Source organism: Palaemon carinicauda, chromosome 35, assembly GCF_036898095.1.
Source record: "Palaemon carinicauda isolate YSFRI2023 chromosome 35, ASM3689809v2, whole genome shotgun sequence".
NCBI classification, from domain to species: Eukaryota; Metazoa; Arthropoda; class Malacostraca; order Decapoda; family Palaemonidae; genus Palaemon; species Palaemon carinicauda.
Genome location: NC_090759.1, coordinates 56,787,276 through 56,814,328, shown reverse-complemented (window position 1 = coordinate 56,814,328; position 27,053 = coordinate 56,787,276). Strand labels below are relative to the sequence as shown.

The 27,053-nt window shown below is 40.8% G+C and overlaps 1 protein-coding gene across 1 annotated transcript; it reads left to right on the top strand.

The window, feature by feature from the left end:
* Positions 1-1,322: 1,322 nt before the first annotated feature.
* AlaRS (alanine--tRNA ligase, cytoplasmic) lies at positions 1,323-21,124 on the top strand. The gene is made up of 2 exons (XM_068359056.1): positions 1,323-1,425; positions 16,206-21,124. Exon 2 carries the CDS (start codon positions 16,206-16,208, stop codon positions 19,815-19,817), a length of 3,612 nt encoding a protein of 1,203 aa, XP_068215157.1. The 5' UTR covers positions 1,323-1,425; the 3' UTR covers positions 19,818-21,124.
* Positions 21,125-27,053: the final 5,929 nt, after the last annotated feature.

Below are 27,053 nucleotides of genomic sequence, written 5' to 3'. Positions count from 1 at the left end.
TAATAGAAATTATATTAAAGGAATTATTGACAGAATATCAATAATTATCAAAGATAAAAATAAAAATTCTAAATATACGTGATCTAGTTGTAATATATTGAGTCAAAAATACCAGACTTCAACTGGTATTTTATAGATTACTCACCTGTAATTAGAAAGTGTTAGTTAAGTGAACAATTATCCTTTTAATAGAAATTATATTAAAGGAATTATTGACAATATCAACAATTATTAAAGATAAAAATAAAAATTCTAAATATTCGTGATCTAATTGTATTGTATCGAGAAAAATGCCGGATTTCAATTGGTATTTCATAGATTGCTTACCTGTAAATAGAAAGTGTTCGTTAAATGAATAATGATAAGTTTATTAGAAATTATATTAAAGGAATTATCGACAGAATATCAACTATTTCTTAGAGAAATAATGAAATTATAACGACGTAATCTAGTCGTAATGTATTGAGAAAAAATGCCAGATTTCAATTGGTATTTCATAATTTTTCGCTTGTACTTAGAAAGTCTTAGTTAAATGAACAAATATGTGTTTATTAGAAATTACATTAAAGGAATTATGGACAATATTAACCATTTTGAAGCTAAAAATTGAAATTTTAACAATGTTCATACGTGATCTAGATGTATTGAGAAAAAATACCAGACTTCAATTGGTATTTCATAGATTGCTTACCTGTAATTAGAAACTGTTAGTTAAGTGAATAATGATACGTTTATTAGAAATTATATTAAAGATTTTATCGACATAATTTCGCCCATTTTTAAAGATTAAAATTGAAAATATAACGATGTCAAGCGTGATCTAGTTGTAATATATTGAGTAAAAAACACCAGACTTCAACTGGTATTTCATAGAGTACTCACTTGTAAGTAGAAAGTGTTAGTTAAGTGAAAAATTATCCTTTTAATAGAAAGTATATTAAAGGAATTATCGATAGAATATAAACAATTATTAAAAATAAAAATAAAAATTCTAAATATACGTGATCTAGTTGTAATGTATTGAGTCAAAAATAACAGATCAGTGTCGCCTGTCGTCCAGTCAGGGTTGCCATTCGTACGATAATTATCGTACATGTACGATTATTTTGGGTCCGGTACGATGTACGATACATACCTTAGGTATATACATATATGTGTTTGTGTGTGTTTAATTAAACAATTATACTAAATTATATTGAAATAAGTCAATCATATAACACCCTAATAATTATATTGAAACTGTGTACGATAATTTTGGTTGAAAAACGACAATTTTAAGGCTCATGTACGATAATCCAGTCGAAATAATCTGGCAACCCTGAGTCCAGTCCAGTGAGTCCACTTCCCGGCAACAACACGCTGTCGAGCTCTTGACAGATCGGGATTATTTTAGTATATTTTCGTGTCGTCTGCATTTTTGATCAAGTAAGTAATAATTAAGAGAAAATGTGCTGGGGAGTTGATAGAAAACCAATTTATTTAATATTAATTGAATGATTTACCTGTTTTGCTGTACCATCTGTGAAGGAATGTCACCTGCAAAGGCTGATGAAATATCCGTGAGAGATGTCGTACCATATTAAGTTTATTTTATTATTCAAATTACATTATTTGGGCGTAGCTTGACAATTTATGTATTGGGGAAGAGTAAATCTATTGTAAATTCAATACACAAGGCAAAGAAATATACTCAAATATACATATTGTAGTGGGCTTAGGGTAACCCGGTTAAGTTGACGTATTGTGGGCTTGCTTCATTTGCATATGAATACAATAATGTTAACAACGCAAAGAAGGTTAAATCCTGGTGTAATTATTGTTATTTTAAAAATTTCTGATGTTTGCTGGAAATCCATGTTTTTTTTTTTAATTCAAGTTGTTTGCAATACAAGAAATGAACTGAATAAAAAAACATATTTTAAAATGAGTAACAAACTAACCTAACTTAGGATTTATATTCTTACCAACTTGTACGCTGGTAAGGAATTTAATCCTGTGTTGACTTCTTGGTCGTCTTCCTTCTTAAAACTTTTGGTAAAATTATAGTTACGGACAGATCAACCTTTTGGACCGAAAAATGTGAGCCTTTGTATATCAGCGGCCAGTTCCTCACTTTGATTAAAAATGGACGTCAATTAACCTAAACTTTACCCCCTAACCTTTAAGCTGTGTCCTTACCTACTTACCTAGCTGGGGGCTAACCCCCCTTACACTGCCGTATACTAAGATAGACATCATAATACATACAGGTGGCCGCTATCATACGTACACACCTAACCTAACTTTAGATGTCTATTCTCACCTACTTGGGGTCTGTAAAATTCCCGAGGGCTTTGTCGAGGACTGTGGCCTAACCTTACCCCAAAGAATTTGGGAGCCTTTGTACATTAGCGGCCAGTTCTTCCAGCGTGCTTAAAAATTGGACACCGACTAACCTAAACTTGGCCCCCTCCCCCAACCTAACATACAGCCATGTACTTACATTGGGTAAACCCCCCCCCCCCCATCCCCTTACACTTATATTATTAGTCAGCCGTTGTCATACATACAGGTGCCCGCTATCATACATTCACCCGAGAATTTGTATCCGTATTGACTTCTTGGTCTTCTTTCCCAGTAATACATGGTTTTTTATTTATCCTTATAATTGATAAAGCATGCGCGGCCTTTGTAGTTGGTTGGGACAGATCAAGTCGGTATATAATTCAAATGTGGGTAAATATTCCCAATAGTAAGTGATCTTATTCTATTTATAGGTACTTTTAAGTCCTTTTGCATATATTGGAGGAAACCCGTGTTTAAAATTTTAGACATTTTAAAACTCATGAAGTTTTAACTGAAAACCACGTTTTAACTGAAAACCACATTTGAAATAGAAAAACATGCAAGAACACCACCTAACCTAACTTGAGAGCCATATCCTTACCTACAGGGAGGACACCTTCCCTGTGACACCCCCCCCCCCCCCCCGTCCCTTCAGACTGTCGTTGTCCTTAGCTTACCCTAAGACTAACCCCCAAACCTATGTTTGCTTCCCGACCGACTTCGCTCCTGGAGAGGTAAAACTCATATTTCGTAACTCTGAAGACTACCTTCGCAATATAAAATTTCAGATAAAGATGATATTTTTGCCATAAAGAAAATTGGGTACGTGTGACCATCGGGTTACAGTCCTGCTCCTCACATAGAAAACGAGAATCCTTCCTATCGTCGTCACCCATATAATATTGTATCTACGAGTATGTTCGTTAATGAACTAATGCTAATTGTTCACATCTTGTTGTTTGCTCTGCAATGGCTGGCTACCTGCGCAAATTCACATTATTTTATTGCTCCTCTTCTCGGGCAAGTGGTACATGTTGCGCTATGCACGTTAGTGGGCGAGTATTATAGCGGACAGTAAATCGTTAACCCAGCGTTATACACGCTACCCGAAAATCGATTTGACAAGTAATAAAGTTTACACCTGTCCCAACCAACTACGTACACCCCAAGCATGCTCTTCTGGTAGCTATGAGCATTAAATTTTTTCAATATTATTACTATCAGAGCAGTAGTGCTTCATATCTCTTTGGTAATGGATTTTTCGTGATTCCAATAGCAAGATCCCCACTAAACCACTTATCCTTACTGAAATTGCTATGTCTCCTTTATGAATAGCAGCACATTTCAAGGCAAAGTTTGGGTAGTTAGTAGATTGACATGCACCAGCCAACTATAGTCCATTTCTTTTAGCGATGCATATTTGCACCGACTCGCAGCGGTGCCCTTTTAGCTCGGAAAAGTTTCCGGATCGCTGATTGGTTGGACGAGATAATTCCAACCAATCAGCGATCAGGAAACTTTTCCGAGCTAAAAGGGCACCGCTGCGAGTCGGTGCAAATATGACTCGCTAAAAGAAATGGACTATAGTCCTATTAGAGGTGATGGGATGGGGTGTACATTGCGGCATTAGTACCCAGTCAATGACTCGCTTTCATAGGTAGTGTATTTGGTTATCTTAGATGAGGCTCATAGGTTTATGCATGATGCCATCGTGCAGATCTATTGTGTAGTATAATTCAGGTTAATTCTCTATCCTTCCGAACCCCAATCCTCTTGATCACCGGGTTGTGGTGGCCGATGTGGTAACGTTCCTGACTGGTGATCGCCAGACGGGTTCGAGGCCCGCTCAAGCTCATTAGTTCCTTTAGTCGCTGCAACCTCACCATCCTTGTGAGCTAAGGATGGGGGTTTTGGGGGGCTTCTATAGGTCTATCTGCTGAGTCATCAGCAGCCATTGCCTGGCCTTCCTTGGTCCTAGCTTGGGTGGAGAGGGGCTTGGGCACTGATCATATGAATATATGTTAATTCTCTAAGACATTGTCCTGCTTGCTAGGGCAATGTCACTGTCCCTTGCCTGTGCCATTCATGAGTAGCCTTTAAACCTTTAAATGCTAAATGGATCTTAGTAACTTATATAGGCAAGCAAGAATGTACAATCTTCCCGCCCCGCAAATTGACAAAGCAGGTTGCTACACCGAGGAGTGCACGCTGTGGGGCATTCCAGGCAGGAGTAATGTTCTTGCAAATAGGCTCAACTGCTTGGGGCAAGTAAAGAGGATAAAATAGTTCCTATATCTTTGAGTAATGTATAGCTAATCAGACAATGGCTAGATTGAGTAAAATTTGGAAATCAAATCGCCTGAAATTGCATATAAAAATTAGACTATATATCAGTTTAGTCAGATCGGTGTTACTGTATGAACACGAGTCATGGTGTGACAATGAAACATTCTCCAAGAGACTTAGTAGATTTGAGAATAAAGCCCTCAGAAGCATATTGGGAGTTTAGGTGGCAAGACAGGATTAGAAAGGAAACTATGAGAGAGATTACTCGAGTGCCATATGTGGATGAGATCATGGTAAGATGGAGATGGTTTGGGCATGCTCTTCTCACTCCCCAAGGAGAGATTAGTTCACCAAACATTTAGCTGGGGTCCTCAAGGCACTAGAAGAATTGGAAAACCCAAGCCTACATGGCTAAGGACTATGAAGCGTGAAGTAGGAGATGATGAATGGAGAAGTATTGAATTAAAAGCTCAAAAGAGATGACTGGCAAAATGTAAACGAGGCCCTTTGCGTCAATAGGCGTAGGAGGAGATGATGATGGTGATCTTTGAGTAGCAGAAATGATCATTGTGTTATAGAGATTACTGTACCATTGACGATCTGGACATGTATGCATTTTCCCGTTACGCCTGATTTGCCCGTTGATCTATCAAGTGTTAATCTTTTCAAGCTTAAGAGGACCCTGTTTGCCTACTCTGGGTGGCCTCAAGTTTCTTACATCCGGATCTACAGATTCTCCTTTTTAGGTCCTGAGAATGATATCTATGAGGCTTACCTTCGGAGGTACCACCAGGCAGTGTAGTCGCACTTCACTCTGAGCAATGGGCTTTTATTCTTATCATCATCACTAGCTAAGCTACAATGCTAGTTGAAAAAGCACGATACTACAAGCCATATGTCTCCAACAGTGAAAGAAGCCCAGTGAGGAAAGGAAATAAATATATAAAACATTTTAAGATCAGTATCAAGGTTACAATAGGTCTGTTATATAAATAATGAAGACTTATGTCAGCCTGTTAAACAAAAACATTTACAGCAAGTATACAGTAATGAAGTTCCACAGGACTTCAAGGAAAATGTGCATGCCTGCAACAGTTCTCTGCAGCTGTTTACAAAGGAAAGTGGATCATCTGCGATTGGTGTTGTAGATGTCTCTCCGGTTTTGGCCGCTCTCCAGCAGATTATGGACTTCTTTGTCTACTTCTGTTGAGAGATGCTCCTCTCATTCTGACTGTGAACTGCTATTACTCGGCTTCTGAGCTAGGTGTTTAGATATCTGGCACACCTACCTTTGGAGCCCGAGAAGGTCATCTGATAGGAATTTTTCTCTTAACACTGTCTTCCTTCTAGCCTTAACATTGGCGAAGTGAGGAAGCTAGCTTCGAGGTCTGTCTTATCATGTCAGCTACTCTGAGAGTTGGGAGTTCGTATCCTCTGTCCTTGTGACCGATTTTATGGCAGTGAGGAAGAGAAATGATATACAGGCTGGCAAACTGGAGTGCCTTTGTCTCATCACAGGTTAATTAAAAACAAAATCTCTACTTTTCTTGCCTTTTATAGATTTGATTTTAGAATCCTTGAGAGTATCATTGATTAGGCCATGAGTTGGTACTTCTCAGCTTACTGTAGCTCCATTTCGATTAGAATTAGAATAAAAATGTCTAAATTTCAATCGGAAATCATCCAGAGTACAGTGAATGCAGTTACTCAGTCACTGGGTATGAAAAATGGTATCGCTTGAAATGATTATCCTTTTTACTAGTGTATTATTATTATTACTATCCAAGCTACAACCCTAATTGGAAAAGCAAGATGCTAAAAGCCCAGGGGCTCCAACAGGGAAAAATAGCCCAGTGAGGAAAGGAAGTAAGGAAATAAATAAATGAAGAGAACAAATTAAAAATAAATCATTCTAAAATAAGTAACAACGTCAAAACAGACATGTCATATATAAACTATTAACAACATCAAAAACAAATATGTCATAAATAAACTATAAAAAGACTCATGTCCGCCTGGTCAACAAAAAAGCATTTGCTCCAACTTTGAACTTTTGAAGTTCTACTGATTCAACCACCCGATTAGGAAGATCATTCCACAACTTGGTAACAGCTGGAATAAAACTTCTAGAGTACTGTATGTCTAAATAAATTTGAAGCCGTAGATAGTACTGATTTTAAAAGGGATTTGGCATGTTAGTCCTTAGACTGGTGCTGATAGGGGAGAATCATACATACATACATATACCAAGGCACTTCCCCCAATTTTGGGGGTAGCCGACATCAAACAAATGAAAAAAAAAGGGGGACGTCTCCTCTCTATGTTCCTCCCAGCCTGACAAGGGACTCAACCGGGTTTGGCTGGTACTGCTAGGGTGGCACAGCCCACCCTCCCACATTATCCACCACAGATGAAGCTTCATAATGCTGAATCCCCTATTGCTGTTACCTCTGTGGTCATGTGGAAAGTAATTTATTAATTAACATTTTTAAAAAGGGTGGGAAACTTGTTTCTGTATTAATTGTTCATTATTTGAGGGTAAATGGAAATAATAGATTTTATTGTAATTATATTTTGATATCTTCCTAGCCCTTTCTGTATTGTTATTTTGATTCGGGCAGTAAGAACGTGAAGTACTATAATGTATTAAACTTCTCACTTGCCTGGCAGTTTAGGAAGTAAGTCACTGCACTATACTTCTCTAGCCTGCAATTTTTAGAGAAGTATCAAGTTCCTTGCAACAACATAGCTTTTGCAACAAATTAAGACAATGGTGGTTTATATAACATGTTTAGTCCTTCTGTAGGGATTCAACTCGTCTCTTAGAGGTGGGTTTTATATCTCTCTATGTTTGGATCCTCCACTTGAACGTGTGATTGGGTTAATAATTCAATACTTACCTATTGATGCCATTGATTGAGGTTATTGACCAAAGTTGCCTACTGGTGGTGGTCTTATTCTTTATTATGGCCAGTCAATCATATCATGCATATAACTTTGTATTTGATCAATACTTCAATCGAGCGTGCACCTCAAAGCACACTACAGTTTAACCCTTTTACCCCCAAAGGACGTACTGGTACGTTTCACAAAACACATCCCTTTACCCCCATGGATGTACCGGTACGTCCTTGCAAAAAACTGCTATTGACAATTCATTTTTTATTTTTTTGATATTTTTTTGCAAAAATTCAGGCATTTTCCAAGAGAATGAGACCAACCTGACCCTTCTATGACAAAAATTAAGGCTGTTAGAGCAATTCAAAATATATATACTGCAAAATGTGCTTGATTAAAAAATAACTCCTGGGGGTTAAGGGTTGGAAATTTCCAAATAGCCTGGGGGTAAAAGGGTTAATGAATACTGGGTATGTTGAAATAATGAATTTTATTGTGAAAATTTATGGTTTGAATTGTAATTTATTTGCTCTATTAAATTTAAAATAGTACTTAGTAACTAAATAGGTCCATTTGCCTGGCCTTTGGCTAAAATGTTTAATCCCGTTCAATCCAGTATGCAATATCACATCTTGGCACTTTATTACTGTATTTATACAGAGCAATGAAACACAAACGCTTAAGTGAAGGGCATTGACCAGAAAACTAAGCTTCCACAAAACAGTAACCATAATGTTTTCAACAATATTTGTATTACTGAAGATTGAAATGTTTAATTTAACCCTTTTACTCCCAGGCTATTTGGAAATTTCCAACCCTTAACCCCCAACCTCCATGGGGTTATTTTTTTCCCAGCACATTTTGCAGTTTATTTTTTTTTAATTTCTCTAACAGCCTTAATTTTTGTCATAGAGAGGTCAGGTTGGTCACATTCTCTTGAAAAATGCCTGAATTTTCTAAAAAAAATTATCAAAAATATGAAAAAAAAAAAATTATAGCATTTTTTTGCAAGGACATACCGGTACATCCATGGGGGTAAAGGGATGGCTTTTGTGAAACATACCAGTACGTCCTTTGGGGGTAAAAGGGTTAACTTAATGGAAACTACTAAGGAGGTATTATAGAAACATCAAAAGGGCTTGGCTTATGTAATTATAATTGACCATTAGTAAGGTTTTATAAGTCGACTATGAACCTGATATGACATCTTGAGGTTTTTCTTGTATCAACAACAATGTAAGACATTTGCTGGTTGATAACGGTCAGATAATTTTTCAATATTAAACTTAGCCGGTGATCATATAAGCTGTCAGCTCTGCTGCCCGACAGAAAAACCTAAGGACAAAATACGCCAGCGATCGCTATACAGGTAGGGGTGTACATCAACAGCGCCATCTGTCGAGCAGGTACTCAAGTACTCCATGTAAACACAGAACCAATTTTCTCTCTGTCGTGCCACCGGCAAGACCTACTAAATACGCTGTTGCTTACTGGATTGATTTTCACAGATTTTGGTGAAGTACTCATTTCTAGTTATTAGCTTTCGCTTTGCAGAGGTTATCTTCAATACTTCCTTGCATTCTTTGATTGAATTTTGGATTATTTGTTGACGACTTGGATAGATTTTGAATTCCCCTTTGACTAATTCAAGATGGCTGACCCTTCTCAAGTCCCTAAATACAGAAAGTGTAGTGCTAGGGACTGTTCAAGGCGTCTTCCGAAGGCCTCTATCGATCCTCACACCATTTGTTCCAATTGTCGGGGTAATTCCTGTCAATTGGAAGATCGATGTGAGGAATGCGTTGGGCTTTCGGAATTCGATTTTCTCGAATTCCTGAAATATTCACGTAGGCTGTAGAGAGAGATAGAGTCAGGAGAAGTTCATCTCGCTCCGTTGATTTTTCCTCTCCCCATGCCCCACAACCTATTCCTTCCCCAGTAGTGGTTGCTCCTGATCCCCCTTCTAGCACTCAACAACCTTCGATGGCGGATATGATGCGTGCCATCCAGGCTCTGGGTGAGAGAGTCGAGTCATTGGCGAGTGACCGTAATCAACTCATGGCAGACGTCAAGGAGTTGAAGGGTAAGAGTGCAGTGGGTAGTGACAAAGTGAGTGGAAGTGTTGTGGAAAGTGTTAGTGTTGCGCTTGAGGGTGCGTCTGTTCGTGCCTGTCGTCCTCCCAGTCCGGGACCTCTTGCAAGCTCCCAAGCCCAGGGGAGAAGCAATGTCGTACGACCAAAGGGTTCGACAGGCTTTAATCAGCGGACAGACGTTCCCTCCGTGGTTTCGGACGTATCTTACCAAGATCGCCCCACCCACAAGAAGACGAGAGAGCCCATTTATTCCTCGTCTGCGGAAGATGTTTCTCGGAAGAAACAATGGACCAAGGTCTCACGACCTCTCAAACGCAAGGTCCCTTCCGCGCAAGTCCAACGGCCCAGTTGTAGCCACTGGGTCAGTTCGGACTCGCTGCAGTCTTCCGATGACTGCACACCTCCTAAGAGAGGCAAAGCGGTACCGCAACAGGCAGTAGCTCCGTCTGTTGCCGCACCTGCTACTTTAGACCCTAAGTGGGCTTTGCTGCAGACCATGCAGACACAGTTGTTTTGTTTTGACGCGGTGCGTCAACCTCCGCAACCCACTGTGGTTACCCCTACTCGCCCACAGCAGACTAGACAGTCGGGAGTAGACGCTTTGCGCCCCCGCGCAGCTATGGTTGTTGCCAGCTCACAGACTGACCAACAGTTCCATGACGTTGCGTCCAGTGCAGTCACGTATGCACCCGTGCTGCCGGACTCAGCTGACCAGCCAATGCCTACTCCTTTGCCGCTTCCTCCTCAGCATTCAGACGATGGATTCTCTGATGATGACGACGCTGCACACCTTGACGACCCGCACACGGACATCGACGAACCCAAGACCACGCCTCCCTCCTTAGACTTTAGGAAAGTACTTGCACTGTTCAAGGATATGTATCCCGATCAGTTTGTTTCTGCGGCCCCACGCTCACCTCCATCTGAGTTCGCTTTAGGCACGCAGTCATCCGCGCCTGCCTTTACGAAGCTCGTCCTCGCCCGCTCGTCCAAGAGAGCTTTTAGGGTGTTGGGAGATTGGATGCAGTCCAAGAAACACCTGGGGAAGACAGCTTTCTTGTTTCCCCCTGCGAAACTCGCTTCCAGATCGAGCGTCTGGTATGCCACGGGAGAAGTTCTCGGCTTGGGAGTTCCTGCCTCTGCCCAGGGCGACTTCTCAAGTCTTGTAGACTCTCCCCGCAGGCTGGCCATGAGACGCTCCAAGATTTGTTGGACTCCTTCAGATTTAGATCATCTGATGAAAGGAGTGTTCAGAGCGTTCGAAGTGTTTAACTTTTTGGATTGGTGTTTGGGAGCGTTGAGCAGGAAGACCTCCCCTTCTGACAAGGAATCTTCCATGCTCATTATGTCCTGCATGGACAAGGCCATAAGGGACGGTTCCAGTGAGCTTGCGGCTTCGTTCGTTTCCGGGGTCCTCAAGAAACGAGAACACCTTTGCTCCTTCTTGTCAGCTGGAGTTACACAATGTCAGAGGTCGGAGCTTATGTTTGCCCCTCTCTCGAAGTGCCTTTTCCCAGAGGAGTTGATCAAGGAGATTGCTGCCTCCTTGATTCAAAAAGACACGCATGACCTAGTTGCGTCATCTGCACGTAAAGCCACCCCTTTACCTTCCGTGTCTAGACCCAGGATGGATACTCCAGCGTCAAGATTCATTCCGCCCTTTCGTGGCAGAGCCTCCAGCAGAGGAGGTGCTCGTGCCGAAAGGATACGTGGGAGCAAGAAGAAAGGTACCAAGTCCTTTAGAGGCAGAGTCTGACTGCCTCCTTCTTCAGACAGCAGTGGGAGCCAGACTCAAGAACTACTGGCAGTCCTGGGAGAACAGGGGCGCAGACGCTCAATCTGTGAAGTTGCTCAGAGAAGGGTACAGGATCTCATTCTTGCGCAAGCCCCCTCTAGCAACGACTCCCATCGACCTCTCTCCCAGGTACAGAGAGGAGGACAAGAGACTAGCTTTGAAGCAAGAGGTGTCTCTCTTACTAGAAAAGGGAGCGGTAGTCAAAGTCCGGGACCATCAATCCCCGGGCTTCTACAACCGTCTCTTCTTAGTGGTAAAGAAGACAGGAGGGTGGAGACCGGTGCTAGACGTCAGTGCTCTGAATGTCTTTGTCACCAAGCAGACGTTCGCCATGGAGACGACAAAGTCTGTTCTAGCAGCGGTCAGGAAGGAAGACTGGATGGTCTCTTTAGACCTCAAGGACGCTTACTTTCACGTCCCCATCCACCCAGATTCCCAACCTTTTCTAAGGTTCGTTTTCGGGAAGGTTGTCTACCAATTTCAAGCCCTGTGCTTTGGCCTAAGCACGGCGCCTCTTGTCTTTACGAAACTGATGAGGAATATTGCCAAATTCCTGCATTTAGCAGACATCAGAGCCTCCCTCTATTTGGACGACTGGCTTTTAAGAGCTTCGTCCAGTCGTCGCTGTCTGGAGAATCTAAAGTGGACTCTAGATCTGACCAAGGAATTGGGTCTCCTGGTCAATATGGAAAAGTCCCAACTGGTCCCATCCCAAACTATAGTGTACCTAGGGAAGGAGATTCACAGTCTAGCTTTTCGGGCTTTTCCGTCGGCCCCCAGAATAAGTCAAGCCCAAGGATGCATCCAGAACATGCTAATGAAGGACCGATGTTCAGTCAGACATTGGATGAGTCTGATAGGGACGCTTTCATCACTGGACCAGTTCATTGCGTTAGGGAGACTGCACCTCCGTCCCCTTCAATTTCACCTGGCTGTTCACTGGAGAAAGGACAAGACGCTAGAAGCGGTCTCGATCCCTATTTCCGAGAAGATGAAGTCATCACTGACCTGGTGGAAGCACAACATCAACCTCAGAGAGGGTCTTCCCCTGACTGTTCAGACCCCCAACCACATTCTCTTCTCGGACGCATCGGATACGGGCTGGGGTGCGACATTAGACGGTCGGGAATGCTCGGGCACCTGGAACTCGGAGCAAAGAGCGTTACATATCAACTGCAAGGAGCTACTGGCAGTTCATCTGGCCTTGGAAAGCTTCAAGTCCCTCCTTCTAGGCAAGGTGGTGGAGGTGAACTCCGACAACACCACGGCCTTGGCGTACATCTCCAAGCAAGGAGGGACCCATTCTATGAAGTTGTACGAGATCGCAAGGGACCTCCTCACCTGGTCAAGAGATCTAAACCTGTCTCTAGTAACGAGGTTCATTCAAGGCAACATGAATGTCATGGCGGACCGCCTCAGTCGGAAGGGTCAAATCATCCCAACAGAATGGACCCTTCACAAGAATGTATGCAAGAGACTTTGGGCCACATGGGGCCAGCCTACCATAGATCTCTTTGCAACCTCAATGACCAAGAGGCTCCCAAATTATTGCTCACCGATCCCGGACCCAGCAGCAGTTCATATAGATGCCTTTCTACTGGATTGGTCCCATCTAGACCTTTATGCATTCCCCCCGTTCAAGATTGTCAACAAGGTACTGCAGAAGTTCGCCTCTCACGAAGGGACAAGGTTGACGTTGGTTGCTCCCCTCTGGCCCGCGAGAGAATGGTTCACCGAGGTACTGCAATGGCTAGTGGACGTTCCCAGAACTCTTCCACTAAGAGTGGACCTTCTACGTCAGCCACACGTAAAGAAGGTACACCCAAGCCTCCACGCTCTTCGTCTGACTGCCTTCAGACTATCGAAAGACTCTCGAGAGCTAGAGGCTTTTCGAAGGAGGCAGCCAGGGCGATTGCTAGAGCAAGGAGGACATCCACTCTTAGAGTCTACCAGTCGAAGTGGGAAGTCTTCCGAAGCTGGTGCAAGTCGGTATCAGTATCCTCAACCAGTACCTCTGTAACTCAAATAGCTGACTTCCTTTTATACCTGAGGAAGGAAAGATCTCTTTCAGCTCCCACGATCAAGGGTTACAGAAGCATATTGGCAGCAGTCTTCCGTCACAGAGGCTTAGATCTTTCCAACAACAAAGATCTACAGGACCTCCTTAAGTCTTTTGAGACCTCGAAGGAGCGTCGTTTGGCCACACCAGGTTTGAATTTAGACGTGGTACTAAGATTCCTTATGTCAGAAAGGTTCGAGCCACTACAATCAGCCTCCTTTAAAGATCTCACTTTAAAGACTCTTTTCCTCATCTGCTTAGCTACAGCTAAAAGAGTCAGTGAGATACACGCCTTCAGCAAGAACATCGGATTTTCATCTGAAACGGCTACATGTTCTTTGCAGCTTGGTTTTCTAGCCAAAAACGAACTACCTTCTCGTCCTTGGCCGAAATCGTTCGATATTCCAAGCCTTTCTAACTTGGTTGGAAATGAACAAGAAAGAGTCCTGTGCCCTGTTAGAGCTCTTAAGTTCTACTTGAAACGAACTAAACCTTTACGAGGACAGTCAGAAGCTTTATGGTGTGCTATTAAGAAACCTTCTTTACCTACAGTATGTCGAAGAATGCAGTTTCTTATTATATTAGACTGTTGATACGAGAAGCTCATTCCCATCTGAATGAGGAAGACCATGCTTTGCTGAAGGTAAGGACACATGAAGTTAGAGCTGTCGCAACTTCAGTGGCCTTCAAACAAAACAGATCTCTGCAGAGTATAATGGACGCAACCTATTGGAGAAGCAAGTCAGTGTTCGCGTCTTTTTATCTTAAAGATGTCCAGTCTCTTTACGAGAACTGCTACACCCTGGGACCATTCGTAGCAGCGAGTGCAGTAGTGGGTGAGGGCTCAACCACTACATTCCCCTAATTCCATAACCTTTTTTAATCTTTCTCTTGAAATGTTTTTTATTGTTGTTTTTGGGTTGTCCGGAAGGTTAAGAAGCCTTTCGCATCCTGGTTGATTTGGCGGGTGGTCAAATTCTTTTCTTGAGAAGCGCCTAGATTAGAGGTTTTGATGAGGTCCTTTAGTATGGGTTGCAACCCTTGATACTTCAGCACCTAGGAGTCGCTCAGCATCCTATGAGGATCGCGAGGCTCAGTAAGGAAGACGTACTTAAAAAGGCAGAGTAATTATTATTATTATTATTATTAAATGCTAAGCTACAACCCTAGTTGGAAAAGCAGGATGCTATAAGCCCAGGGGCCCCAACAGGGAAAATAGCTCAGTGAGGAAAGGAAACAAGGAAAAATAAAATATTTTAAGAACAGTAACAACATTAAAATAAATATTTCCTATATAAACAATAAAAAATTCAACAAAACAAGAGAAAGAGAAACTAGATAACATAGTGTGCCTGAGTGTACCCTCAAGCAAGAGAACTAACCCAAGACAGTGGAAGGCCATGGTACAGAGGCTATAGCACTACCCAAGACTAGAGAACAATGGTTTGATTTTGGAGTGTCCTTCTCCTAGAAGAGCTGCTTACCATAGCTAAAGAGTCTCTTCTACCCTTACCAAGAGGAAAGTAGGCACTGAACAATTACATTGCCGTAGTTAACCCCTTGGGTGAAGAAGAATTGTTTGGTAATCTCAAGTGTTGTCAGGTGTATGAGGACAGAGGAGAATCTGTAAAGAATAGGCCAGACTATTCGGTGTCTGTGTAGGCAAAGGGAAAGAACCGTAACCAGAGAGAAGGATCCAATATGGTACTGTCTTGCCAGTCAAAGGACCCCCTAACTCTCTAGTGGTAGTATCTCAATGGACGGCTGGTGCCCTGGCCAACCTACTACCTAATTGTTCAAGTCGACTTCCTTACCAGGTACTTTTTTATTTTATGTTTGTTATTTTGAATAACTGCTAAAATGAAATACAAAATACTTAGCTCTTAATAATGTAAACATGTAATGCTGGTCTCTACCCACCCCCCTGGGTGTGAATCAGCTTATATGATCACTGGCTAAGTTTAATATTGAAAAATGTTATTTTCATTAGTAAAATAAATTTTTGAATATACTTACCCGGTGATCATATATTAAAGGACCCTCCCTTCCTCCCCAATAGAGACCCAGTGGGCCGAGGAGAAAATTGGTTCTGTGTTTACATGGAGTACTTGAGTACCTGCTCGACAGATGGCGCTGTTGATGTACACCCCTACCTGTATAGCGATCGCTGGCGTATTTTGTCCTTAGGTTTTTCTGTCGGGCAGCAGAGCTGACAGCTTATATGATCACCGGGTAAGTATATTCAAAAATTTATTTTACTAATGAAAATAACATTTTGATGTGTAACGCAGTTGCAACCTAAAATTGAATAATTTTAATGGCCTTTCATTAAAGTAAGCGTAAGGAGCAATTTAAGGAGATATTTTGCTTATTTGATGTTATACTGTATTCATAATCTGAAGTACTGTAAATGTAATCTTTCAGAATATTTCAAGAGTTGAAATTTTGAATTTGGTAAATGGTGGAACTTCAGAAGTTCAAACATGCAGCAAATGTTTCTATGTTGAACAAGCTGACAAAAGTCTCTTCATAGTTTATATATAACAAATCTGTTATAACATTGTTACTGATCTTATGATAATATTATATTAATTATTCATTACTTCTCATACATAGTTTATTTCCTTTCCACACTGTGCTATTTTTCCCTGTTGGAGCCCTTGGGCTTATAGCATCCTGCTTTTCCAACTAGGGTTGTAGCTTAGCAAGTAATAATAACTTACTTAATTTTCCCTTTTTTTTCCGACAGATGATGAAGGCATCAGAAGTAAGGGAAGTCTTCTTCGACTTCTTCAAAAAGAAGCACGACCACACGTACCAACACAGCTCGCCAACAATTCCCCACGATGATCCTACGCTGCTCTTTGCGAATGCCGGCATGAACCAGTTCAAACCCATCTTTATTGGCACAGTAGATCCTAGTAGTGATATGGCCAACCTGGTCCGGGCAGTTAACTCTCAGAAGTGCATTCGTGCAGGTGGTAAGCATAACGATTTAGACGACGTAGGTAAAGATACTTACCATCACACTTTCTTTGAAATGTTAGGCAATTGGTCTTTTGGTGATTATTTTAAGAAAGAAGTATGTTGTTGGGCCTGGGATCTCCTTGTAAATGTTTATAAGTTGCCGGCGGACCGTATGTACGTCACATATTTTGAAGGCAATCCGGCTATGGGGTTAGACCCTGATCTAGAGTGTAAACAAATTTGGATGGATTTAGGCCTGCCAGAAGATCGTGTATTGCCCGGGGATATGAAGGATAACTTTTGGGAAATGGGTGACACTGGTCCTTGCGGACCTTGCTCAGAGATTCATTTCGATCGAATTGGCGGCCGACACGCTGCTCACCTAGTAAATCAAGACGATCCTGATGTTTTGGAAATCTGGAACCTTGTGTTTATGCAGTTCAATAGGGAAAGTGATGGGTCCCTTAAATCTTTGCCCAAGAAACACATTGACTGCGGCATGGGTTTGGAACGCCTTGTGTCAATACTGCAGAACAAAAGTTCAAATTATGACACCGATCTCTTTACTCCTATTTTTGTTGCCATTCAAAAACTCTCAGGTGCTAGACCATACGCAGGCAAACTGGGAAAAGAAGACCCTGATGGCATTGACATGGCTTACAGAGTCCTCGCTGATCACAGCCGAACCTTGACCATTGCTCTGTCTGATGGGGGCATGCCCGACAATGTTGGAAGAGGCTATGTACTGCGTAGAATTTTGAGAAGGGCCGTTCGCTATGCCACAGAAAAACTGAAAATGAAACCCGGAATGTTTGCTTCTCTTATTGATGTCGTTGTTGAGATACTTCAAGATGCTTTTCCAGAAGTAGGTAAAGATCCAGAATTTATCAAAAGTGTCATTAATGAGGAAGAATTGCAGTTTTTGAAGACCTTGGATCGTGGTCAGAAACTATTAAAACGAACCATCATGAAACTCGATGGCCGAAAGGAAATCCCTGGAGATGTAGCATGGAGACTTTATGATACATACGGCTTCCCTGTAGATCTCACTCTGTTGATGGCAGAAGAGCAGGGCCTGACAGTTGACATGGAAAGTTTTGAAACTAATAAGAAAGAAGCACAGGAAAAGTCCAGAGGGGAAAATAAAGACAAAGATAACTCCTTCAGATTAGATGTTCATGCAATCGAAGACCTAAAAGGGAGAAATGTTTCGTTTACCGACGATTCATTCAAGTACTCGTACAATTCTAATACTGACTGCGACTCCAAATATAGTTTTGAAACTTGCAATGCCAAGATTGTTGCTGTTAGGTACAATAATCAGTTTGTTGAATCTGTATGTTCCGGGAATAGATGTGGTATTATATTAGACAAGACTAATTTCTACGCTGAGAGTGGTGGGCAGATGTATGATGAAGGGTTTATGGTAAAAGTTGGTGATGAAGAGTCAGAATTCAAGATTGAATCAGTTGAAGTGAAAGGTGGTTATGTATGTCACATAGGTGTTGTGGAGGGTTCCTTGAAACTAGGAGATGAGGTGAGTTTGAGTATTGATATGGAGCGTAGAAAGATGTTGATGAACAATCACACTGGCACTCACATACTTAACTTCGCCTTACGTCAAGTTCTCACGTCTGAAGCTGACCAGAAAGGCTCCCTTGTGGCTCCCGACAGGCTGCGTTTTGATTTCTCAAACAAAGGAGCAATGACTGTAGATCAGGTACGGAAAACTGAGGAAATCGCCCGGGAAATGGTGAAGGCAAATAAAGCAGTGTTTGCCAAAACTGCTCCGTTGTCAGTAGCCAAAAGCATTCAGGGTTTGCGTGCAGTATTTGGCGAGGTGTATCCTGACCCAGTAAGAGTTGTATCAGTGGGTATTCCAGTGGAGACCCTAGAGGCTGATCCACAAAGTCCTGCTGGTAGTGTAACCAGTATCGAGTTCTGTGGAGGGACACATCTTCAACACACGGGACATGCAGGAGAGTTTGTTATTGTCAGCGAAGAAGCTATTGCCAAAGGGATTAGACGTATCGTTGCTTTTACTGGTCCTGAAGCTGTGAAAGCTCTAAACAAAGCCTCTCATTTAGAAAATGAGGTTAACAAGTTGAAGAAGAAAATTGAAAGTAATAACCTTCCTTTCAAGAAAATTGTCCAGTTACTCACTGAAATGTTAGGAGACATTAATCATGCACAGATCCAACATTGGAAAAAAGAGGAGTTGCGTAAGTCGGTCGAAAGCTTGAAGAAAATTCAAGGAGATGCCGACCGTGCTCGAAAAAATGCCATATCGAAAGAAGCCATTCAGATAACAAAGAACCTGTTGGCAGCAAATACTAATATTCCTTACCTGGTGTCAGAATTGAATGCATTTGCTCAGAACAAAGTTATTAATGATGCTCTTAAAGAAGTAAAGAATGGACCTCCCACAATGTTCATTAGTGCGGATGAGGACACGAATAAGATTTTGGCAATGGCTTCTGTTCCGGAGGATGCTGTTGCCAAAGGTTTGAAAGCTGATGAATGGGTCAAGAATCTTATAACACTTTTGAACGGTAAAGGTGGTGGCAAACCTGCATCAGCCCAGGTTAGTGGTACCAATGTCAAAGCTGTGAAAGAAGCTTTGAAATTATCCGAAGCTTTTGCACAAGAGAAACTTGGATGTGGCCCTGTAGTTTTAAATCCTGCCTTGCCAGCTAGTGCACCTGCTAAAAGTAAGGGTGATCCTCAGCCTAAAGCAGAAAAGAAAAATAAAAGTAAAGATAGTAAGAGTCCTTCCCCCAAGTCGTCACCTGGTGATATCACACTTCATACGTACCCCAATAATATTTGTGCCTACCCGCTATATATTGCAGCTAAATATTCTGGAAAGAGCGTCACCTTAACCCCAGGATTTGTTGCTGGTACCACAAATGTCAGTCCTAAGTTTGTAGCTAAATTTGGCAGGGGGTCGTTACTAGGCTTAGAAACTCCAGATGGACCTTTGACTGGAGGTGTTGCAGCAGCATGGTATCTAGCTCCGGAGTCATTGAAAGGCAGCAGTCCACAACATCAAGGTCAGGTTTTGAGTTGGATGATGAGCGCCGATTCAGAGTTCTTGCCTGTCGTCTGTTCGGCAATGGGGACCAAGTCAAAATCTAAGAATGATAATGGTGCTTTTAATGCTGCAATGAAAATGTTGCAGAGATTGAACACGTACTTACTAGAGCATACTTATTTAGTAGGGGAAAGACTTTCTCTAGCCGACATAAGCGTATTTACCTCCTTAATGATAGCTTTCCGTGATGGACTTGATGATGCTGCTAGAAAGAAGTTACCGTGTTTGACCCGTTGGTTTAACACGGTCCTTAATCAACCTAATGTATCAGAAATTGTAGGTACTTTTAAAATGAAGTGAGTGTAATATACTATAGTTTACTGTACTCGTCATTTGAGCAAATACCGTATTACATATTGTAATTAGAATTGAAGAGGAATATTATTTATCAGTAAATGTTGAATGGAAGATGTATTTTCTCCTGCACTTGTGCCATGTAGCTGCAGGGATGGTTTGGTACCTAATTATGGTTAAGGTTTTGTAATTATGATGTGTAGTTATTTCGATAATTTACAAAAACGGTATTAGAATTTACTGAAAAGGAAATTCTTTTGTCAGGTATGCTCAAATTAAGTGACTGGCCATTTGTATTTGATATTCTTTTACATGTTATTCGTTGTCTATGAAAAATTACTTTTATGTGGAGATTGAAGTTTATTTTTCTATGCCAAAGAAAGATCTTGTGATGGGAAAAGATGAGCATGTTACCTGGTTTGGCTGTTCCATGCTGCCATGTGGTCACAACTATTAGGGATTTGAAAAGTTTACCCGAAGGCCAATCAGCAGTAATTAATAAGCCTTGTTCTTAATAGTTTCATATTTTTTTTTGCAATCAATACCGAGATGTAAAACTTAACTCTTTTAATATGTATTTATAGTAATCATTAGCAAAACTTACCTATGTCAATGACACCATAAGTTTAATTTCACCGCCTTACGAGTATTGAATAATTGCTTATAGAATTTATTACATTCAAATAAACATTTTGCAAAGTAATCGCTTTGGAAATTTTTATTTTAGGAGTGCCAAAACTATAACTTGATATTTTCCCTTGAAATAAAGCTAAGTATGCATAAACATAGTGAACATAGTCTATCTACATAATTGTTGAATACTCAATTTTTTTTTATTATACCAAATTATTTTTATATAAAGTAAAGGGAACTAAAAATAGCAATGATATTTACAAGCCATCATTTAAATGTTTAAAACATCTGCTTGAGAAAAATATGGAACAGCCAATCTAAAGTAAATAACTAAGCTTGTGAATTTTTCCAATACAAGATCTTCTAATGCAGGGAGTTGAAGAGCATCTTTGAATTGTGATGGGTATTTTATTGATTCAAAGCTTTAGGGAATTTTAATTATCAGGTTTCATTTTTATTTACAGTATTTAAAAGATTTGGTGGTGAATTAACCAACCATTCAAATAGGAATTATATACAGTTGTGATTGAATAACTGAAATTTTGATGTCAGTTAAGACGGCAAGTACACAGTGGTGTGCAGTATTGTATGCCTATCTACTACTATAATTTTAGTATTTGCAAAGCCTTAATAATTGTTTGATACCTCTTGTTACACTTTATAATAAAATGAAAGTATGACTTTTGTCTTAGTTCTCCAAGTGTGCATTTCTTAAATTTTGAGTGTGTGGAGGGCTACTTTTGTCATCATCACACCATAGAAATTGATAACCTATAATGCCCTGTCATATAACTAATTCCAGGATTGACATTACAGCTTTGTAATTTAGCTAAAATTACTAGTTTAGTAACTCCCCCAGGCCATCATATGGAATTTGGAGATCACTACTTACTGCTGAACTGTATACAAACTTATACTGGGAAAAGTATATGTTGGGCAGGTAAGTTAGTAATTAGTAAACCATTATCTTCAAATTTCTTCATCATATAAGGATGGGTCCTGTTAAATATTTACAGAGTTCTTTGTTTTTACAAAACCATAATTGCATTGTAAAATTTTTGTATTTATGTCTACTAAATTACAGTGTAGTCCATATGCTTTACTGAAATCATCCATTACTTGTCATTTGCTGTTTATTGAAATTTGGCTGTTCTAACAAAATTCATGCTAGCAAAAGTTACATGGTACAGTATATGTTTTTAAGTAGATGAGCATTGTTAATTGAGAGATGGCCATAGATCTACTTATAAGTACATTTGATGCTATGTATGACTTCGACCATACTGTGTAGTTAAGATTGAGTTTTTATATTCCATGGCTTTAGATGAATCTTTGGAAAACATTATCCTTTATTTAACAATGTTTGCTTTCTTTTAAATGTGTGCCTTGTTTTTTTGTGGTTTGTATAGTGATACCAGAATCTTCCTAGAGGGACTCAAAGGACAGGAGTTAACTGAGAATTCACCACTGTCAGAAAGGCTAAACAGTCCCATCTATTGTTTTCATCCTTAGCTGACCAAGGGTAATGTATACGTACTCTATGATCTCTCGTGACCAGTCTTACACAGTCCAATGCTGCTCGTTTTTTACAAAGTAATGAAAAGTCGGCCAACGGTTGCATATGATCACCTGCTAAGCCTTCTTGAGAAAGCAAGCTTGCCTATGAGCATTCATCTATTGTTGCATACTGTGTCTCGTGCTTGTAGTTTGTGATGAATAAAATTTCACAAGGTTGGTTTCTGATCACACGCTCAATCTTGTAACTGATCAGTGGTTCATTCCATGCTCTACAGTGATTGTGAAATAGTAAGAGGGGTTACGACCAATCAGTCTTGATGAATAGTGGAACCAGCCTATCTGATACTATACTTTTATCATTCCTTAGCATCTCAAACAAACTCAAGAACCTAATTTTTTTTGGAAATAATTAAGCTCATTTGTGAGGGGAATGCCCTTGGGGAAGCAATCAGGTCTGCTTTTGGGAGTTTGTTTTCTCCACAGAAAGTATCGAGCTGTATCTAGGAGTCCTTTCCTTTATCCCATCTTCCTTTTTCCCCAGCTGGCGTCGTGTGTGTTGGAGTTGGGTTAGTTTTCTGCCTTTTGTCCTAAAATTATCACTTCTAGATGCTCTTTAAAGCTCCCCCCTCTTCCTTTGGACTATAGAATGAATTATACTCGAAAGGATGCAGAAGTTTTGAACTTGGATCTTTTCCATTATTAGATAAAAAATATTAAGTTTTACATATAAATAAGACTTGCCAATTTTCTCTTGACAGGTCTATATTGTGGTACAAAAATTAGCTACATTTTTTTATGATTTGTAAAAATAGGCAAGGTCATTTTTATTATTTTCTAATTTGTTTCATATATTTCTTGGTACCATATTTTGGAAAATTTTAGAGTAGTTCATGTGCTTTCTAACTTGATATAGCCACATATAGCAGTTATTTTTATATCTAGTTGATCCAGTTATTTCGTAAGGAATAGCATTTAATTTTTTCCTGGGTAGTGTACATATTTTTGTGTTGGTTATATTTCTTTTACTGTAGTGGATGATAACCCTAATTAGCCTTACAATTGCATATGCAATACCCCAAGGGGGTTTCTTCAATTCTCTTTACGCTTAGTTGTCAATTATTTATAAGCTTTATTTCTTTAGTAAACTTGTTTTCCTTAGCATACATTCCCTTCCGATGTGAACCTTCCAGGCACGGCATAAGACCAGCGTACGTCGAAGAGAATTCACCTCTGTACATAACCGGTCTGACCAGAGACCCTCCAATGCAATAAGGTCGTGTTTCATGACGAGATCTTCCCAAGTGTCACTATGATTGAGATACGGAACAAATAACAGGATCATATTAGCCAAGTCTGGAAGGTTTTGTAACAGGACAAAATTAAAACCAATCATAGCGCGAGGTCGCTCAGCAGGAAGAATGGCATCCATTGCTTTTTCCGATCAATCCAGAAGTACCAGCGGAGAGACTCTAGTACAAGGGCACTTCATGCTCTGCATCTTAAGATTACTTCCATGGCCAGCCACCAAGCAACAGACTGGATTAGCTACTGGTCAGGGAAATCATGTTTGTTCCAACACGGAGTACTTACCTCGAACTACTTCCTTAGGAGTATCTGGGATCTCCTCACTAACCGACCAAGAATTTTGCGCAGTTCCCCCTATCTCCGTTTTCCCTTGTCGGGTCTCTCCGTGGCGGATGGATACTAGCCCTGAGGGGTCAGCGCGCGAGAGTGCGCTACTAGGGTTGTGTCACCAGTAAGCATCTGGTCATGGTGTAGATAACGTCTCGCCGCTCTCTCTCACATCCCGTCCGACCCACCATTGTGTTCCCTTTGCACTTTCCCATTCATATCCTTTCCTTGTGTTGCTTGTGTATTCACGTATGAAATCCCAATGTCGTTGTCCCGGGCCCAAGGCCGGTAAGTCATGCGGGGCATGGCTCTCCAAGTCGAGCGTCGATCCGCACACGTTGTGCTCCTCGTGTAGAGGCAGTGTGCTCGCCTGCCTCCACGTGTCCGGAGTGTGCTTCCTGGCCGGAGCTGCATTGGACTTTGTATGGAACAAAGAAGAAGGCGTCGAAGTGGTCGCCTAGGAAGCCTTGTATCGGTTCGCCATTGACGTAGCCATCAGCTCCTTCGGAGAGAGGTTCTCCTTCCCCTTCCCCTACCCAGAGTAGGGGACAGACTTACGGGGAAACAGCCCATTGCTGTTCCCCATGAGTCTGATGTCATTGATTCTAATTGCTCTGAAGAAACCTACGGTAGCATCCAGTTCTGTTATCTGCTCCTTCAGGCCCTTCCTCTTCTAAGATGGGAACACTGTACCTTCCTTAAGCCTCCAATGCCAGGAAGTGTGGTAAAGGAAGGAGGGGGATACTAAGATGTCACTCCCCTCCTCCAGCTCTCCCAAGAGGAATGCCTGTCGTGCCGTTGGGGAACTGGTAGTGACACACAACAGAGTTGTGAGGTGTAAGTCCCTCTGGGACAGATACCACCTTCATTTTATCAGCTCTAGCCCTCCCCTCACTTGCTTTCCGATGACGTTCCTGTCTTACTATCCGGAATCACCAGATGTTTTGAGACGCCAATTCCGGTACATGCAGCCAGAAGGAAAGAAGACTTAATGCCTTCTTATGTGGATCTCAACAACACACATTTTCAAATAGCAAGCCATCAGTCCGACAGAAAGTACTTCCGCCTCCTGTTTGAGGGAGTTGCATAGCATTTAAAACCCCTGTGCTTCGGACTGTCTACTACTACCCAGGTATTCACCCTGGAACGGGATTGCCCTTCCGAGGTACAATGTCCTATCATTGGATAGAGTACTTAGGTATGCTGATGGACATGGCACCAGCAATTGTCTCTTTCCATTTGATTACCATAACAACCAACATGGGGAGATAGTGCAACCATCTCTGATTTGCTCAACTGGTTTGTCAGTGGTAACATCTTTTGGGACATCTTTCATCTTTGGATAGAGGTATCACAATGTCAAAGGTCAGTAGATCCTCCCACTTTCCAGTTCCCATAGAAATAAGTGGCTGAATGAAGAAAACCTCACAAGGAGAGTTCCACTCTAATCCCTGCCTCATGAGATGTTCCTGTTCACAGATGTATCCAAGAAGAGGTGGGGAGTGCACCTCAAGAACCAGACTGCCTTGGGATTATGGTCCGCAGAAGAAACTTGTTGGAAATACATGCTGTATTTCTAGCAATGCAAGCTTTTCAATACAGTAATTGATTGGGAACTGTAGTGTTGAGGAATGAGGTGGAACAACAAACAAGGGGAAGATGGATGAAATGCATGCAAACACATTTCTCATAAATGACCCTGCACTTGGACATCATATACTTGATGGATATGCAGTAGGGTCTTCCATGTCCATTCCAGTTCCTGGAGGAGACGGAGTCATGATTTTCTCTTCCTACACAGGACCAGTGCACATATTGCCTGGGTTAGTAAACTGGTCATATTGGTTATAAAGGGTAGGGACTTCTGATCTCCTTCAGATAAGTCTACTATGAAAGGTCAATGGTTTGTATTAAAGTAAGATAAAATCAGACACAGTCCTTCAAGCTACACTGCCTGCCTCAACCACACGCAAGTCCTAGGTTAAGGTCAAAGTAAAGGTCACTCTACCTTCCACCAACCATAATTACCGTTCCGCCTTCCCTGAAATCTTACTCCTATTAAACGACTCAGGTTTGTTGTTAAAAGAAAAATTATTTTAATAACTTGATTTACCATTTCTTTAAATTTGTTGTTCACATAACAATCTTACCTTTTTTATAAAACATAACATATCCTTTTGGGCAAGCTGTGTGAATCCAGAAATTTTACCTCAGTCTAGTCACAAAATTTTAATTAATTCCAATTACTTTTATATATTCAGAATACATTAGCAGGGGCAGGGACATATTCTTCTAAGTGGCAGCTTTTTAAGTCTCGTCCATAAAGTTTGATCGACTGCCATCGAGATGATTAATGGGTAAAAACAAAACAATTATCAATTAGAAAACCATCTATTCTATAGTTTTCACCCTATACCTTGGTAATGACTAAGTAATATATCATTACCCTGGTAGACACAAGTTTTAGTGGTATTCTCAGGTAAGGCAGTTTACCATAGTTATTCTAGATATAAAGTCATTTTTTTTTAACACGACTACAAAAAATTCCTTAAAAGGAAATATATGTACATAAAATATTTTTATCTATAAATGATTCACAGGTATAACATATTCATAGTATACTCTAGCATTACAAGTTCTAAAATATATGATGAAAGCAACATAATTTCAAATATTTAAATACACTAGCAATTTACTAAAGCCTATACATATGAGGTCAGGTCTTAATAGTACATAGCACCATCTTGGTATGAGCTCAAGCAGCACAAATAGAATTTTGTTTCCTTTAGAACAGTGGTTCCCAACCTGTGGTACGCGTACCACTAGTGGTACGCGTACCACTAGTGGTACGCGAGGGCCTTCCAGGTGGTTCGCGAACACTTTCGGGGTCATGAACGATTTTTAGTTATATTTTACTTCACAAAGATGTGTACTGCCTAACACAAGATAATCTGGCCATGATTTCCGATGGGCTGTGAGCAAAAGTCATGCCCCGCATTGACCAGCTGGTGGAGAAGAAGCAGATACAGCCCTCGCATTGAGTTGTTTTCTTAGTTAATTTGCGTGTTCTATTTTTACAATTATAGAAATAAAGTGGTATCGGATCGAATTTAGTTTCTCTGGAACCAGGTGGTACGCGGCGACTGTACGGGACCTCCAAGTGGTACTCGATCACAAAAAGGTTGGGAATCACTGCTTTAGAAATATTTGAAGTCAAAAGTACAAAATATATTAAATTGAACGTACATGTTACAAAGTGATGTAAAAACCGTTTCCATTTTAATAACTGCTTTCACTCTGCCAGGGAACAGATGAAACATCATAGGCAATTTATTTACCAAACATTGATAAATAGGGGACAGGAGTATTTGCACATAAACCCTTTAGCTTTTAACTATTCAATGAACAGTACAATTTGGTTATAAATGTCACAATAAAATGTCAAAGAATTATCATAAC

Bases quoted from the DNA above. Each gene is read 5' to 3' on its own strand.
- AlaRS (XM_068359056.1), top strand. From the start codon at position 16,206: ATGATGAAGGCATCAGAAGTAAGGGAAGTCTTCTTCGACTTCTTCAAA.